We start from the raw sequence: 17,008 nt of genomic DNA, 5'->3' as shown, positions 1-17,008 counted from the left end.
CCACATAACCCTTCTCTTCTCTGATGAGGGGCCGGGGTCAGTTTGTAACAGAAAAAGTGTGACGATTGCAGGAGTGCCTAAATGTAAAAATGTATTGTTTTTCAGAAAGCCACAATCAAATAACCCTTTCTGGATTCTTCACGGAACCAAAGTAAATAAAATAAAAATGATATAATATAATATAGTATAATATAATATAATATAATTAGGGCTGTCAAACGATTAAAATTTTTAAGCGAGTTAATCACAGCTTAAAAATTAATCGATTTAATCGCAATTCAAACATCTCTAAAATATGCCTTATTTTTCTGTAAATTATTGTTGGAATGGAAAGATAAGACACAAGACGGATATATACATTCAACATACTGTACATAAGTACTGTATTTGTTTATTATAACAATAAATCAACAAGATGGCATTAACATTAATATTCTGTCAAAGCAATCCCTGGATAGAAAGACTTGTAGTTCTTAAAAGATAGATTTTAGTACAAATTATAGAAATTTTATGTTAAAACCCCTCTTAATGTTTTCGTTTTAATAAAATTGGTAAAATTTTCAATCAAAAAAAATTAACTAGTAGCTCACCATTGTTGATGTCAAGAATTACACAATGCTCATGGTGCATAAAATCAGTCGCACCCAAGCGCCAGCAGAGGGAGACAAAAAACACAGGTAACAAGTGGACATGACACTGCTGTCATTTTAATCTGTTTGAGCGGGGCATATGCGTTAATTGCGTCAAATATTTTAACGTGATTAATGAAAAAAATTAATTACCGCCCGTTAACACGATAACTTTGACAGCCCTTAATATAATATAATATAATATAATATAATATAATATAATATAATATAATATAATATAATATAATCAGGGGTGCACATAATTTTTTTGCCCAGGTTCTCAGAGGAGGACCTGGAGATGTGACTTGGTCCTCATTGAGCTTGAGAGCCGACCCACCTGATGCGATAAATTTATGACAAGCTTTACTTAGAGCCAATTAACTTTGATTAATTATATTAACAGTTAATGCTTGATTAACATCAACTGGCACAACAAAATTGCCATTACTTTGAAGTGAAATGTAAAGAAATAAATATAAAAGCACCAATTCAAAATAAAGGGCATTATGCGGCTCCCACATTAACTCCAAGCCTTTTTAAAAATGGGATGTCCTCCTCATAAGACCTCATTGAACGTGCATGTTTAGCTTTGTAAAATGCGAGCAAAAACACGTTTGTCAGTGCATGTCGCTGTTCATTTCCTTTATTCCGCCCTATTCCGCCACATGTCCATAGGGCGAGTGGGGTCCTGTTTGACATCGATAGTTTGCTTAATTGCCACATGCTCTCTGTTTTTTTCGTGCTTTTCAAAATTTGGATGGCTGAAATTCTTTGACCCTACATAAAATGCGTTGCTCTAATCGGCGACATTGGGATTCTCACGGCACATTTTGTACCGCATTTCCGTGCGAGCATCATTCGCTTCTAGCCATGGTACCTCCTGTAGCCACTTTTCAGCAAAAGTCCTTTTTTTCGGTAGCTCCGGTGACGTCTCTGTCGTCTGTCTGTCTTTTGACGGGGGTGGGGGAACACGGAAGTAATTACTCAGTGTGGCCTGCCTCTTCGACATTTTGAGAAGTTATTTTCTCGTGTCCGCCGCAAATAGAGTGGTCAGCCATTGGTACACAAAAGCGTATGGAAGCCGTTGAGGGCCAGCGCATTTGTCTACGTCCAGTACGCATGTGCGGACTACTTATGTGCACCCCTGAATATAATATAATATAATATAATATCATGTAATATAATATAATATAATATAATAATACTGTATTAATTAAATAGATAATAACCAAATAACCATTGCTCAGTTCTTCACAGAAAAAAGCCAGGACATAAATAACTCTATTGAAAAAAAAAAAAAAAAAAAAATTTTTTTTTTTTTTTACAATTTTTTTTTTTTTTGTTCAGGGGGCCGGACCAAATGTGGCTGCGGGCCGTATCCGGCCCGCGGGCCGTAGTTTGGGGACCCCTGATCTAAACCCTTGGCAACAAAAGTGAGTTACCCCTTAGAACAGGGGTCCCCAAACTTTTTCCTGTGAGGGCCACACAACTTTTCCCTTCTCTGATGAGGGGCCAGGGTCAGTTTGTAACAGAAAAGAAATATAAGTGGAAACGGATTACGCTACACAAGCACTTTATTATGCTTATTGTTAACACTTGTGTATGTAAGTCTGATGTGGAAAGATTGTTTTTTTTTCTTGGAGATGAAATGCATGTGTGGCAGCTTAGCATTTTTTTTTTTTTTTTTTTACATAGTGTTTTGACAGTTGCCGTCATATTTTTGGAATCATAACACCGTGTACAGGAACAGCATTCCGGCCCTGAATCTTATACCAGAACTGCGTTCCTGACCGTTCTGGTCCACTTTCACCCCTGGTTACTACCCACTTCTGGTCAACATGAAATACATTTCAAAGTGTTCTGAATGGAGTTGTAGCTAAAGGACCTGTCTAAACCTACCCAAGTGCTGCCATTCCATTAGAATCTGATTAAACCATTGTTTTCTATTTGTGTTGCTCATCTCCACTTATTTTAGCAAAGGTGGGCTACACTCTGAAACTCCGAACTAACCTAAAGGATCTGAAGTTGAAGTGGTGAACTATTTTGCCAGCACACTCCCATGGCACAAAGTGACAAAGGAGACAGAGGAAGAGCAGTGCCCTTAATTGAACATTGATCTCAGAACTGTTAAGTGTTGAACAAACCAGTCATCAACCATGTCACTTGATTACTTTATCAAGAATAAAATGGAATGACCTTTTTGTAGTCCTCTAATGAAAGAATCCTGGTTGTACAGCAGGAAAGTTAATATTAGACGCATTGGAGCACATATTTTTCCAACCTTATACAATGAGACAGAGAAGAATGAGAGCAGCTGTGTACTAGTATATAGCAACTGTACATGAATGATAAATACTTTATATTATGCATGATGTACATGAATAGATGCATGGATGTGAATGTGAACAACACAAATAATTATCAGGGGTTCTGTATGGAACAACAACATGAATAATAATTTTAAAAATGGCTGCAGTCTCCACATATTGGTACCTTTATATTGATGTTTTATACAGAGTTCTGGTCTTTTATCTCCTCAGGTGATTTGCTTCCTGCGGACGGAGTGTTGATCCAAGGCAACGACTTAAAGATTGATGAGTCGTCGCTGACTGGAGAGTCTGATCACGTGAAGAAGGCTGCAGACAAAGACCCCATGTTGCTATCTGGTATGTCATGAAGCCCTGTTTGAATGCCAATTATTTTTAAGTTTGTATGTGCACAATAACGTTATTTTCATGGGTTGCATTTTCAAAATAACAGAAAAAGAGGACCTCTTCAAATACTTGTGCACCCTTCATACTTCTAGTAGCCCCCTCTTTGGCACACTGCAAAATTATAACATCTTAATAATTTAATTTTCTTAAGTCTAGTCAAATAATTTTCTCCATCTTGTTTTGAGTGTTAAAGACCAGTTATAAGATTAAACGGAACCACAAACAGAAAGACTTGTAGTTCTTAAGGGATTAATGTTAGGGGCTGTTTACATGGTGACTCTCCGAGAATCCGAAAAATTTCAAAGATGCATTTATATATTTCCGTCTCCATTCAAACAATGCCGCAATTCCGCATTAAAACGATGTAGTATTCATGCCAGGCCCTAGGGGGCAGTGCAGATTTACAAGGCAACAGCGAATGATGCACTTTGACCCCACCAAGCTCCGAAGCCCGGAAAAAAACATGCCCGCCCACTCCAAGCAATGTCATTTTCCTTTTGCTTCAAAAGGCACAAAAATGGAAACATTCAACATATTTAAATTAAAAAATATATTATTAAAACAGTAAATTAAAGCAGACGTTCCACCATTTGCTGTTTTTAATGTTTAATAGTACCGCTGCGCATGCCCATGTGACGTGTGCGAGTGTCTACGTCATCGAAGCGAAGGCGGTTTCCATTCATATGAACGCACTGCGACCCCCTAAATTGAACTCTTCCACTTTGGAGGCAGGGTTCAGAATTTTTCGTCCTCGCCTTCAGTCTTTGCCGACACCATATGCACGCGAGGCCATTCCGCTACTCAGTCATTGCGTCTTCGTGTCGCAGAGTCGCCATGTAAACTGTCCCTTAGTCTGAGTTATAATAATTTGATATTCAAACCTCTCTTAATGTTTTCATTTAGAAAAATTAGTTTGACTAGTAGGTCGCCATTGTTGTTGACGACGCAATGCGGTGACGTCACTGGGCAGCGCTGCCGTACTTCCACAGTACACCCGTTAGGTACATAAACATATCGTCGGTTCTGCCCTTCCAATTTGAACCCAAGCGGAAAAGTGATGAGCTGGACAGGACTGTCGATATTTCACAAAACTAGCAGCAAAAGCAATTAAATGAAGTCCAGCAGGATTCTAATCCGTGTTTTCCATGTGACGGACGAGCAGTTAGACCACGTCCGCGTCATGTTAGAGTCATGTTTTTTCCTTATATAGCAATCACAACCCACATGTGCTGTCTCTATGTGCGGTAAACCCTGAAAGACAAACACAACTGAAAAGAAAGTGCGGCTTGAATTAAAAAACGCGGCTCACTTCATAATAATAATAATAATAATACATTTTATTTAAAGGTGCCTTTCTGGCACTCAAGGTCGCCGTACAATCATTTAAAAATATTAAGAGTGAGAAAATGAAAGTATATATGTAAGTATAAGGACATTTAAAATACTAAAAGAGATATAGGGGCAGTTAAAAAGACCAGAACTAAGTGATTATTGTGTATAGGCTAGTCTAAACAGGTGAGTTTTGAGTTTTGTTTGAAAAAGGGGGAGTGAATCTATGTTCCTGAGGTCGGGTGGGAGTGAATTCCAAAGTCGGGGAGCCGAGCGGCTGAACGCTGGGCTCCCTCTGGTGCTTAGGCGGGGGGACACAGTTGTACAGAGGAGGAGGATCTAAGGGCACCGGAGGGAGTAGTAACATGAATGAGATCGGACAGGTATGGAGGGGAGAGGTTATGGATGGCCTTGAAAATGAGGAGGAGACCTTTGAACTGTATTCGAAAGTGGACCGGGAGCCAGTGAAGCTGTTGGAGGACTGGAGTGATGTGGTGGATGGACGGGGTACGGGTTATGATGCGGGCAGCTGAATTCTGGACCAGTTGGAGTTTAAGGAGAGTTTTACGAGGGAGGCCGAAGAGGAGGGAGTTGCAGTAGTCCAGGCGGGAAGTGACAAGGCTGTGAACCAGGATTGCAGCAGAATGCGGGGTGAGGGAAGGGCAGAGGCGATTAATGGTGCCTAGGTGAAAGTGGGCAATCCGGGTAATGTTATTGATGTGCGATTGAAAGGAAAGTGTGTTGTCGAGGATTACTCCTAGGCTCTTGACTTGGGGGCAGTTCCTTTCGAATAATGACTTACGCTTTTGCACTCTGTCGTTGTGTCTTTGGCAGTGTTGGGTGTAACGCTTATGCATTACTGTAATAAAATTACTTTCCCCAGTAACCAGTAGTGTAAGACATTACTCCACCAAAATTGTAATGATGTTACAGTTTTCCGAAGTTGATACTTGCATTACATTGCACGTAGCAACTCCACACATGCACCCCACAGCACAGAAGGGAGGGCGTATGGGTCGTGAATGGAAAAGTGATTGGTTAGAGTTTGGCACAACGTATTAATTACCATCGCCGATTAGTCATCACTCGGCATGAGAGATGGGGGAAAAGTGGATGCGTTTATAAGACATGCTGATCGTTCAAATGGAAAAGAACCGCAGCTGCAAAAACCTAAATTCGACGGGTAGTGTTTTAACCATTTTTTTTCACATATGGAATGAATAGTAGCTTGTCAAAACCTAGGGCGCAGTGGATGAATAATGCAATAAAAGTGTCATGCATTATTGGAGGTGTGCATCGGCACTGCCCTTACGATTCGATTCGATTAGGAGGAGAAGTAGAGGAGAAGAAGAAAAAGCGGGCGGCGCCACTGCTTCATGTGCGTGCACAAGCAAATGCACAATACAGAGAGCCTGCTCTCGGTTTTATCCCTTTTTAAAAAAAATTTTTTAAATAATTTATTAGTCCGGCACGGCGGCCCGACCCGACCCGAACGTGAATGATTAACATTTTGGGCCCGACCCGACCCAACCCGTTCGGGTTCGGGCACAAGATCTAACCTGTAAGAGATAGGACATAACATAACAATGGCTGAAGCGGAGAAAAAGGGAGCGAGAAAGATTATTGATGCACCTAAGACATTGAAAGCAGACATCTGGAGACATTTTGGCTTCTACGAGGTTGGTGGGAAACTTGACCAGAGTTATGCAGTGTGTAAAAAATGAAACTTGAGAATAATAATACAAATGGGGAAACCAAATCTGTTGCATCACCGGAATTGCGCAGAGAAGATTTTTGAACGTACTTATATATTTTAAAATGCGCTGAATCGATTCGGCTGGTTGCCACATCGAATCGAATGGTCCATGCCTCGCATCGATTATTGTTGACACCACTATGCATTATGCTAATGCTGATAGTACTCTTATTCTATAAAAATGTAATCAGAAAATAATCCTCTAAATTACCGTACTTTCTGCAGTATAAGGCACATTGCATTATAAGGCACATCTTTAATTAATTGCCTATTTTAAAACTCTTTTCATTTATAGGGCGCACCGCAATATAAGGCGCAATAGTAGTAGTAGTAGTAGTAGTAGTAGTAGTGGTTGCGTGATGCATCTACCGTATTGGCCCGAATATAAGACGGCCCTGATTATGAGACGACCCCCTCTTTTTCATGGCTCAAGTTTGAAAAAAGATTTTTTTGAATACCAAATTAATTTTTATAGCGAAAATAATTACAGTACATCTGAAACAAACTATTATAACAATATGTTTGAGAGAAAAAACATGTTATTTAGCTTAATTCAAATCTTAATATCTGAACCTTTAAATATGTAAACTAAAGTACAATCACTTTCGTAAATGAATGGCCTCTGGTTTTTGAAATGTAAATAAACCAATCTGTTGTGATAAAACAACAAAATTTCAATAACTGCATTAACCATCAAAGTGAGGTCTAACTGTAACTAGTCTTGAAACAAATCTGAATAGGAAAAACATTGCAATAAAATAATGCAAACTGGTTAAACTTGAGAGTAGCTGAGATTTGTCATGACAGAACATTACTCCTCGAGTTCAGCATTCGCTTAATTGATATCTGGCACCATCTAGCGACGTGAATGGGTATAATGTCTAGACCCCGAATATAAAACGACTCCAACTTTTTCAGTCTTATTTCAATGCAAAAACACACAGTCTTATATTTGGGCCAATACTACATGGTGCTACGCTAAATTTTGCTTTCTTTTGAAATTTTGATTACTTCAGGGGGTGTTTTAGATTTTGCCATAGCTCGTTATAATACATAAACACCTCGGGCTACATTTAAAATGTGGGTGTTTTAAGGAGGGTTGCGATCAGGTGAGGGTTTGGTTTAGGAGTGAGGAGAGTGGGACTAGTACAGTAGTTGATACACTGCAAATAAACACTTTAACACACTCCTTAAAACCAAATCCCCTCATTTTCAATCTAAATCTACTAGAAATAAGCCAGTGCTTCAAGTGAATTTTATTTTATACTTATTTTATATTTTATTACTTAGTTTTATTCTATACCCTTTTTTTAAGCAATAAGTTAGTGTATCTAATCTTTAAAAAAATGCTTGTTTTTCAGAAATGTTCTTAATTCAAGGATAGATATGGTTCAAAACATTATTTGAAATCAATTTTTTCCTGACTTAGGTGAAAAATGACCAACTTTTCGATGTATGGGCTTAATAGTAATACAGTAAATTGTAATATTTGCCATATTTGACGCACTGTAAGGCGCATCGGAGTATAAGGAGCACCTTCAATTAATGGCCTATTGTAAAATGTTTTACATATATAGGGCGCACCGCATTATAAGGCGCAGTAGTTGTAGTAGTAATAGTTGTAGTAGTAGTGGTGGTTGAGTGATACATCTACTAGATTGTGCTGCGCTAAAGGATATGTCATGTCATGATTAACCAAAATTGATCCATATGTAGGGCACATCTGATTATAAGGCACACTGTCTGCTTTTGAGAAAATTGAAGGCTTTTAGGTGCGCCTTATTGTGTGGAAAATATGGTACATGAAATATTGAGTTTCAATTGCATAAATAATACCATCAGAGTGACCAGTATTGTTGTGCATGTTTTTTTGTTTCTTTTGTGTACTATTTTTGTGTTGGCACCGTAGAAAGGTACCAATTAAAGTAGACAGCCAAAAGGGTGATGATAATTGAAATCTTCCTTCATCATAATTTATTTATAATTAGGTTTACTGTTGTTTGATGATTGGCTGTAATGAATAACATTCATCTTGTCGTTTGATATTGGTTCAAACCAATTTTACTTGCTGTTTGGATTTTTCTGATTTTAGAGTGCAGTAAAGTATTGCAGAATCCTTTTGTAAAAACACCACAAAAAGCAATATTTACCCTCCAGGGACCCATGTGATGGAGGGCTCAGGGCGCATGGTGGTGACCGCTGTGGGCGTCAACTCTCAGACTGGAATCATCTTCACCCTGCTCGGAGCTGGAGTAGAGGAAGAAGAGAAGAAAGAAAAGAAAGGCAAGACATTCATATTCGTTTTAGTTATTTGTTAAGAATCTGTCAACATAACTCGAAGTGTTTCCTATCAGATCACATTCCACAGCAAAAATAGTACTTGTGTCCACAAGCAAATTATATGCGTAATCATTGGTAATGTTCATACTTGAAATACTGAGTAAGGTCTGAACTGGTAGTTTATTGGTGGTTGGGTTGTGAGCTGCAATATTCTGTAGCTCAGTGGAATTCCTGTCGTTTACTATTTCTCATTGTTCCACATTTGCCTTGAAGGAGGCGCAGTGGAAGATGGACACCAGAACACAGGTAAACTATTCGCTTTGTTACACACGTTCTTGGGGATTGTACTCTCCAGCCCTTTGACATTGTATTCCTACTCTAATAATCACCCACAAGTCAAATCATGCTTAGCACTTGTCCTTAAAAAGAGAAACCTTTGAGTCTGTACGGTACTATTAGGGGCCTTTTACATGGTGAGAATATGACACATTTCATGTTTGCATTTACAGTGTATTACAAATGTGAGTACATCCCTTGCATTTCTACAGATATTTAAGTATATCTTTACATGGGATAACACGGACAAAATGACACTTTCACACAATGAAAAGTAGTCTGTGTGCAGCTTATACAAAAGAGTTAATTTATTTTACCTTCAAAATAACTCAAAATATAGGCATTAATATTTAAACCCGCCCGCCCGTCTCATCAGACCACTGATGAGACTGTCTTCAGCTTCCTCCTGGGGTGACAGCCATGCACACCAATTTGATGTATGGTCTGAGCACTAACAGGCTGACCCCCCACCTCTTCAATCTCTGCAGCAATGCTGACAGCACTCCTGTAACTAGTCACATGACATTTTGGCGCGAAAATGACAAGCAGTACTCAATTTGGACATTTAGGGATGTACGTAGTTTCTATGCGGTGTATTCACTTTTTTTGCCAGGGGCTTGGATATTAATGGCTATATTTTGAGTTATTTTGAGGGCAAAATAAATTAACTCTATTATATTAGCTGCACATAGACTACTTTTCATTGTGTCAAAGAGTCATTTTGTCAGTGTTGTCCCATGAAAAGATATACGTAAACATCTGCAGAAATGTGAGGGGTGTACTCACTTTTGTGGTACACTGTACATAGTTCCGTCTTGGTTCCATCTCCATTCAAACGATGTCGCAATTCCACGCGAAAACGATGTATTCATGCCAGGCCCTAGAGGGCAGTGTAGTTTTACAAGACGACAGCCACTTATTTGACAACAACCTCCTCAACCCGGAATACAACATACCCCGGCCACTCTAAGCAATGGCTTCCATGGGTTTTTTCTTTTGCTTCAAAAGGCAAAAAAACACGAACATTCAATTTAAAAAATATTATAAAACAGTAAATTAAAGCCGGCGTTCCGCCATGTTTGCTGCTTGGAATGTTTAGTTGGAGCGACTGCGAGAGAGCGTTACATTTATTTGGTTGCGGAGCAATCCAGGCAATCAAATTTTTCTGTTTTGGAGGCCAGAATCAAAAGTTTGTGTCTTTGCCTTCCGTTTTCGCCATCACCGTGTAAAGGCGAGGCCATACTGCAACACAATCATTGCGTCTTGGTGTTGCAACGTCACCACGTAAACGGCCTCTAAATTACAGCTTACTGAAACTGTAGAGGTACGATCAATATATAGTCACCTGATTACTTAATTGGTGAGTCATTCAGTTATTTATTCACTGAGGTTCTCAGGCGCTCGAAGAACACGAAAAATGTAATGTTTCCGTTTTGGTTCCATCTCCTTTCGAGCGATGTCACAATTCCGTGTGAAAACAATGTATTCACGCCAGGCCCTAGAGGGCGGCGCAGTTTTCCAAGGCGACAGCCGATGATGCACTTCCTTGACAACAACCTCCTCAGCCACTCGAAGAAATGGCATTTTATTTTATTTTTTCTCTTTTTTTTTTTTTCCCCCGCTACGTTTTATTTTGCAGCATTATTCACAGTTTTTCTGTATACAGTGATCCCCCGTTTTTAGTATTTATTCAGATCTATCATTGGAAAGAACTATATATAAGATGTTTTTTTTTTTTTTTTTTTTTTCTTTTTTTTTACTGTTTTCCACAAAGTGTAATTAAAAAAAACTTTTATTTATTTATGTATATTTTAATAAATATTTTTAAGCAATTTAAATGTAATAATTACTATAAGTTTTAAACATGTTACTGTCCCACATACCGTATTTTTCGGACTATATGTCGCACCTGAGTATCAGTTGCACCAGCCAAAAAATGCGCAATGAAAGGAAAAAAAAACATATATAACCGGAGGACAAGTCGCATTTTTGGGGGGAAATTTATTTGATAGAATCCAGCACCAAGAACAGACATGTCATCTTGAAAGGCAATTTAAAATACAATAGAGAACAACAGGCTGAATAGGTGTACGGTATGCTAACATTACATGAAGCTAGAAGTTAGATCGGGCCTAAAAAAATCCAGCCCGACCCGCGGGTATTAAAGCCCGACGCGGCCCGAGGCCGATCAATTACCTTGAAAAAAAATAAAATGTTATGTTTTATTTGTGAGGACTAAGGAGAAGGAGGAAATGCGGGGATGCGATGCGTGGTTTTGTGTGATCACGTTTGTGATGATGCCGGCGCATGCATAATGATAACAAATTAAAGCCTGTCTTTTATAAAAAATTATCCCAGTTAACAAAACTGTAAGATGGATATTCAATAAACATTTGTATCTTTTCTCTTTGCGTGTTACGTGTATTTGTCTGTTGCAACAAGCGGATAGTGGATTTGACATTAATTTTAATCTTCTCGAGTTGGCAGAAAAAAAAACACAGGTTTTCTCAATTTTTAAATAGTCTACAAAATTTTATGATCATTATAAATGCATTTACACAACGAAATAACGCCCGACCTGACCGTAACTAATCACACATAAGTCAGTCTAGAGTGTAAGACGCACCCTCTGCCAAACTATGAAATAAACTGCGACTTATAGTCGGAAAAATACGGTATTTTTTTTTAAACAAGAAAAAAAGTATACCTCCAATCCATTTTTAAAAAAGTAAAAAAAAAAATGCTTGTCTAATTTAAATGCTTCATTGAGTGTCCACTCTAATACACTCCAGCTGGTCACTTACACACAATGAGTTGCCACAGTAACTGTTTAACAAGTTAAACGATGATTGTTTATTTATTTATTTTTATAATTGAAAAAAAAAAATTTGCGATGGACAGAGAGCGTGAAGTTTGAAACGTGAAGTAGCGAGGGATCACTGTATCTATTTTTTCTCTCGTATTTCTTGTACGTTTGTTGTACGTACGCGAGGCCATTCCGCAACACAATTGTTACATCTTGGTGTCGCCTCGTCACCATGTAAACGGCCTATTAATTCGTTAACCATTAACCAACTAGTTAAAATTACAGGGAGTTTGTTGGTCTGTCAGAAAAAATAGTTAGCATATTCCTCTGTCAGTCAATTAGTAAGTCAACCACGTGGTCAGATTTTCAGCCAATTTGTCAATGTCATTGTTAACCACTCAGAATCAGAATGCCTTTCAGTCAGTTAGCAAACCAGTAATAATTGAATCTGTTAGTTTGGTGGTTTTAGGTTATTTTGGCTAAGTTGGTTGTTCAGACAGTCAGTAAGTCATTCTTATAGTGATTCAGAATATTAGTCTCTCTGTAAGTGAGTTAGTCCACTGGTTTGTCAACGGCACCCTTGGTCAATAGTTGACGATGGGAGTACCTATTTTGTCTGGTGGTCATTGCATTTGTTAGTCAGTGAGTCAGTCAGTTTGTCACTGTGAGAGTTCGTAGTATAAAATAAGACAAATCGTTTCATTTATAGTATGATTTAGGCACCCAAAATACTGAAAGATTCTGTTCAACAGTTCTCAATGTCTTGGACTCATGTCAACATTTCTATAGACTTAAGCACATACATGTTCAAACCATCTGTAAAAATAGCTGAATTCTGCTGTACAACTACTTTTTAATTAGATAATAAAGGAAGAAAGATAAAGTAACCACATCTAATGACAAAATAAATTTGTTCTTGTGATAGCATAGTCTTTCACGTGGAAACATCGCCTCGAGGCATCACTCTTTAGTCAATTTCAATGAACTGAAGAACTGAACTTTCACTTTCTGAAGTTTATGTGGCAGTCGCCCAACAAATAAATTGCCTGTGAGATCTATTGCACTTTTAGCACTTCGTGAGCTAGAGCAGAATGATTTCTCAAGACATTGTGTTAATATTTCTCTCCATGTTTAGATTGTGTTATCTGTCTGTCCGATGTTATACTTGTTCATTTTAAACACGTATTATATCATATGAAAGATCAATGCAGGTTTAATCACCATGAGTCTGAATGTATGAAGATACTGAAAGTGTTTAATGTCCTATAACCATGTTATTTCTGTTCACTGTCTTGTCTGTTTTTGTGTGTGTCCATTTATGTTGGGCTTCCATTGTTACTGGCTAGACTGCTCGCATCCCCCCATCCACCCCATCGCCACTATTGCCACGGATGGGGCAGCGGGCTTTAATGCCCCTGGCAGTGCCAACCTTATTAATGGTAGGTTGACAAAACCTCAGATTCTAATTCTGTCATCATCTTTGCCACCTCATATACATATCTATCACCTCAAAATCTCTGCTTGGCTTATAACCCCCACCCCTGACACACACTGTTTTGTGGTTGTTGTCCCACTACACGTTCATTTTTTAAGAAATTGTCTCGTGAAAAGTTCAATTTTTAGTCGGACATTTCTAAAAGTGGTACTGTTACATTACAGCAGTGCTTCAATTTTTTTTCTTTGTTACCCCAGGGAAAGACGGTTAACGTTTCGCACCCTCCCAAATGCACGCCACTGTAAATAGTATCGTTTGTCTATAAAATTATTATTATTATGAGCACACCTCTGCATAACACGGTGTCATTTTTACTTTTAAAGAAAAAAAGTAATATATATAAACTTACAATAAAGTATACTGTAACTTTATTAACAATGGTTTGTTTGCAACAGAAAAGACTAAAAGGATACCATGGATAGAAAGACATGTAGTTCTTAAAAGATAAATGTCAGTACGAGTTATAATAATTTGATATTAAAACCCCTCTTAATGTTTTGGTTTTAATAAAATTAGTGAAATTTTGAATAAAAAAATAAACTAATTGCTCACCATTGTTTTTGACATCGCAGAAGGGGAGTCACAGGGGCTCCCTGCCATACTTCTACAGTGTCACTCTATCTAAGGTAGTGATTTAAATAAAACACAAGCTGACAACTTGCAAAACTGATCTCAGTTTTTCTTTATGACGTTATTTAATTTTATTTTTTTTGGGTAACTACAGAATAAAAATAAAAATAAATAAATATATATATATATATATATATATATATATATATATATATATATATATATATATATATATATATTAGGGCTGTCAAACGATTAAAATTTTTAATCGAGTTAATTACAGCTTAAAAATTAATTAATCGTAATTAATCGCAATTAATCGCAATTCAAACCATCTATAAAATATGCCATATTTTTCTGTAAATTATTGTTGGAATGGAAAGATAAGACAAGATGGAGATATACATTCAACATACGGTACATAAGGACTGTATTTGTTTTTTATAACAATAAATCAACAAGATGGCATTAACATTATTAACATTCTGTTAAAGTGATCCATGGATAGAAAGACTTGTAGTTCTTAAAAGATGAATATTAGTACAAGTTATAGAAATGTTATATTAAAATGCCTCTTAATGTTTTCGTTTTAATAAAATTTGTAAAATTTTCAATCAAAAAATAAACTAGTAGCCCTATTCTGTCCTCAATGTGTGTGAGTACACAAATTGACAGATAGCGAACATAAGTTCCAAAAAGAAATCAGACGGTGTGGCAAAGTAGCATGGGCTTTACTGAAGTCATCTCTTTTTGACAGGAGCACGTTTCTTGTATTTTTGTAAAACTGAAAATAACAAGGCAATGTGTCAATAACTTGCATAAATCACAAAATAACATAAAATGTACACACACGTGTCCATTTGAGCAGTAGCACTAGCCAATTAGCTCACAAGCATCTAACAATGTAACTGCATTTCACCATATATGTGAACAAATTCAAATACACATCATCAATAACTATCTAATGCTCATGAATATAAACAAAGGAGGAATATAACTCACAAGCGATGCATGTATTAGACACAAACAGTGTGATGGGGCTATGAGAACTGGCACTGAATACTGGATGCGGACGTTAGCTGGTCTGAATAGCACTGTCTATTAGTGTGAGTTCGCGTCGACATATAATCATGTCAAAAAAGCGCGCCGAAACCCAAATAATCAGCTGCACTGAATCGCCAGCAGAGGGCGACATTACGCCACATAACATATGCAAGTCACACCCAAGCGCCAGCAGAGGGCGGAAAAACTCCATAAAACACAATTAACAAGTTGGCCTTTTACTGTACTGACATTTAAATCTGTCTGAGCGGGCCTAGTGCGTTAATTGCGTCAAATATTTTAACGTGATTAATTAAAAAAATTAATTAACGCCCGTTAACGCGATAATTTTGACAGCCCTTATATATATATATATATATATATATATATATATATATATATATTAGGGCTGTCAAACGATTAAAAAATTTAATCGAGTTAATTACAGCTTAAAAATTAATTAATCGTAATTAATCGCAATTCAAACCATCTATATAGTATGCCATATTTTTCTGTAAATTATTGTTGGAATGGAAAGATAAGATGCAAGATGGATATATATTAGTGGTGGGACTCGATTAAAATTTTTAATCAAGTTAATTACAGGGTCTGTAATTAATTAATCGAAATTAATCGCATTCTAATTGAAAACTATATATTGACAAAACAAATCGTGTTCTCAATAAAAAAGCCTTTTTGAGCTTAACAACAAATTTATTACTGTTAATATGTAATGTCATCAGCATACAATTGGTCAAAGTGCTCATACAGCTATTCAGGTTTAAAGTGTTTCAGGCACCCGGATTATTTATGTTCTTTGAAAACATTTTTCTTTAGATAGTTACTGTTTTTTAACTGTATACATAACTACTTTTCAGTAGTTACAAAATAAAACTATGAGGCATAAAATATTGCCAAATATTTTCTTTCAAATAGTGAAATGTAAACACTGATAATTAAACTGCAAGAAAATAACAAAGTGCAACACTTCAACATTAAGTTATTCAACAATCCGTACCAATTGTTGTGACTTTTCGTTCAATCTCCCAGGACTCAGCTACCGAAAAAAAACTGGTCTGCACAGTTTACTGTTTAGCGTCTGTCGTTGGCTTTTTGCACAGTCAGGACGAAAGACGCCAAATGCCATTCATTGTTGACGACTTGTATTGTATGTGCGGTCACTCCGAGATAGTTAGAATTGCTCAAGAAAGTCCAGTGGTCCCGTGTCAAACCAACATACTCGACAGACTTCAATCGGTCTTCTTTGGTCTGCTTTTCGTCATCGAATAGCAGCTTGCACAAGCGCCGGCCGAGGCAGCCCGCCGGGTGCAACCGTGACCGCCAAGCCGACCGCGCCGGGACCCTCGCCGCCGCCGCGCCCTGGTTAAAGGGCGGGCGGGAAGAGGGGGATGAGGAAGGCGCGCGGCTGCGTCGGCAGCTTGCACAAAACAATGCTCTTGTCCATTGTCCCATCAGGATGCGTTTTATAGGGGAAAACTAGCCCCTAACTGTCCAAATAAAATGTCGCCTCCCATCACTGCTGCTGTTAGCGTTTGTTTGTGTGCGTCAGATTTACCGGCGTACCAGAAACACATGAGTAGGAAGGTTCCGCATGCGGACAAATGGAACTGAAACAATTAATTGCGTTAAAATTTTTAACGCGTTAATAGCTTTATAATTAATGAATCGAAATTAATGCGTTAAAGTCCCAGCCTTAACATATATATATATTCAGCATGCAGTACTTAAGGACTGTATTTGTTTATTATAACAATAAATCAACAAGATGGCATTAACATTATTAACATTCTGTTAAAGTGATCCATGGATAGAAAGACTTGTAGTTCTTTATGAAAAATGTTAGTACAAGTTATAGAAATTTTATATTAAAACCCCTCTTAATGTTTTTGTTTTAATAAAATTTGTAAAATTTTCAATCAAAAAATAAACTTGTAGCCCGCCATTGTTGATGGCAATAATTACTTACACTATAAAATCAGTCGCACCCAAGCGCCAGCAGAGGACAGCAAAACTCCGCAAAACACAATTAAC

General features: G+C 37.5%; 1 protein-coding gene across 12 annotated transcripts in view; it reads left to right on the top strand.

The window, feature by feature from the left end:
• Positions 1-17,008, top strand: part of atp2b2 (ATPase plasma membrane Ca2+ transporting 2) — a 329,843-nt gene that overhangs the window by 175,778 nt on the left and 137,057 nt on the right. For 9 of the 12 annotated variants that reach the window (XM_057845541.1, XM_057845542.1, XM_057845537.1 and 6 more), the window contains 4 exons: positions 3,170-3,295; positions 8,586-8,711; positions 8,982-9,014; positions 13,197-13,289. In XM_057845541.1, coding sequence (XP_057701524.1) covers positions 3,170-3,295; positions 8,586-8,711; positions 8,982-9,014; positions 13,197-13,289 — 378 coding nt within the window. The remainder of the gene's footprint in view (positions 1-3,169; positions 3,296-8,585; positions 8,712-8,981; positions 9,015-13,196; positions 13,290-17,008) is intronic. The other 3 variants (XM_057845546.1, XM_057845548.1, XM_057845545.1) reach the window with 2 other exon arrangements.

This window comes from Corythoichthys intestinalis, chromosome 9, assembly GCF_030265065.1.
Source record: "Corythoichthys intestinalis isolate RoL2023-P3 chromosome 9, ASM3026506v1, whole genome shotgun sequence".
NCBI classification, from domain to species: domain Eukaryota; kingdom Metazoa; phylum Chordata; class Actinopteri; order Syngnathiformes; family Syngnathidae; genus Corythoichthys; species Corythoichthys intestinalis.
The sequence above is the reverse complement of the archived record's forward strand: the minus strand, read 5'-3'. Positions and strand labels throughout refer to the sequence as shown.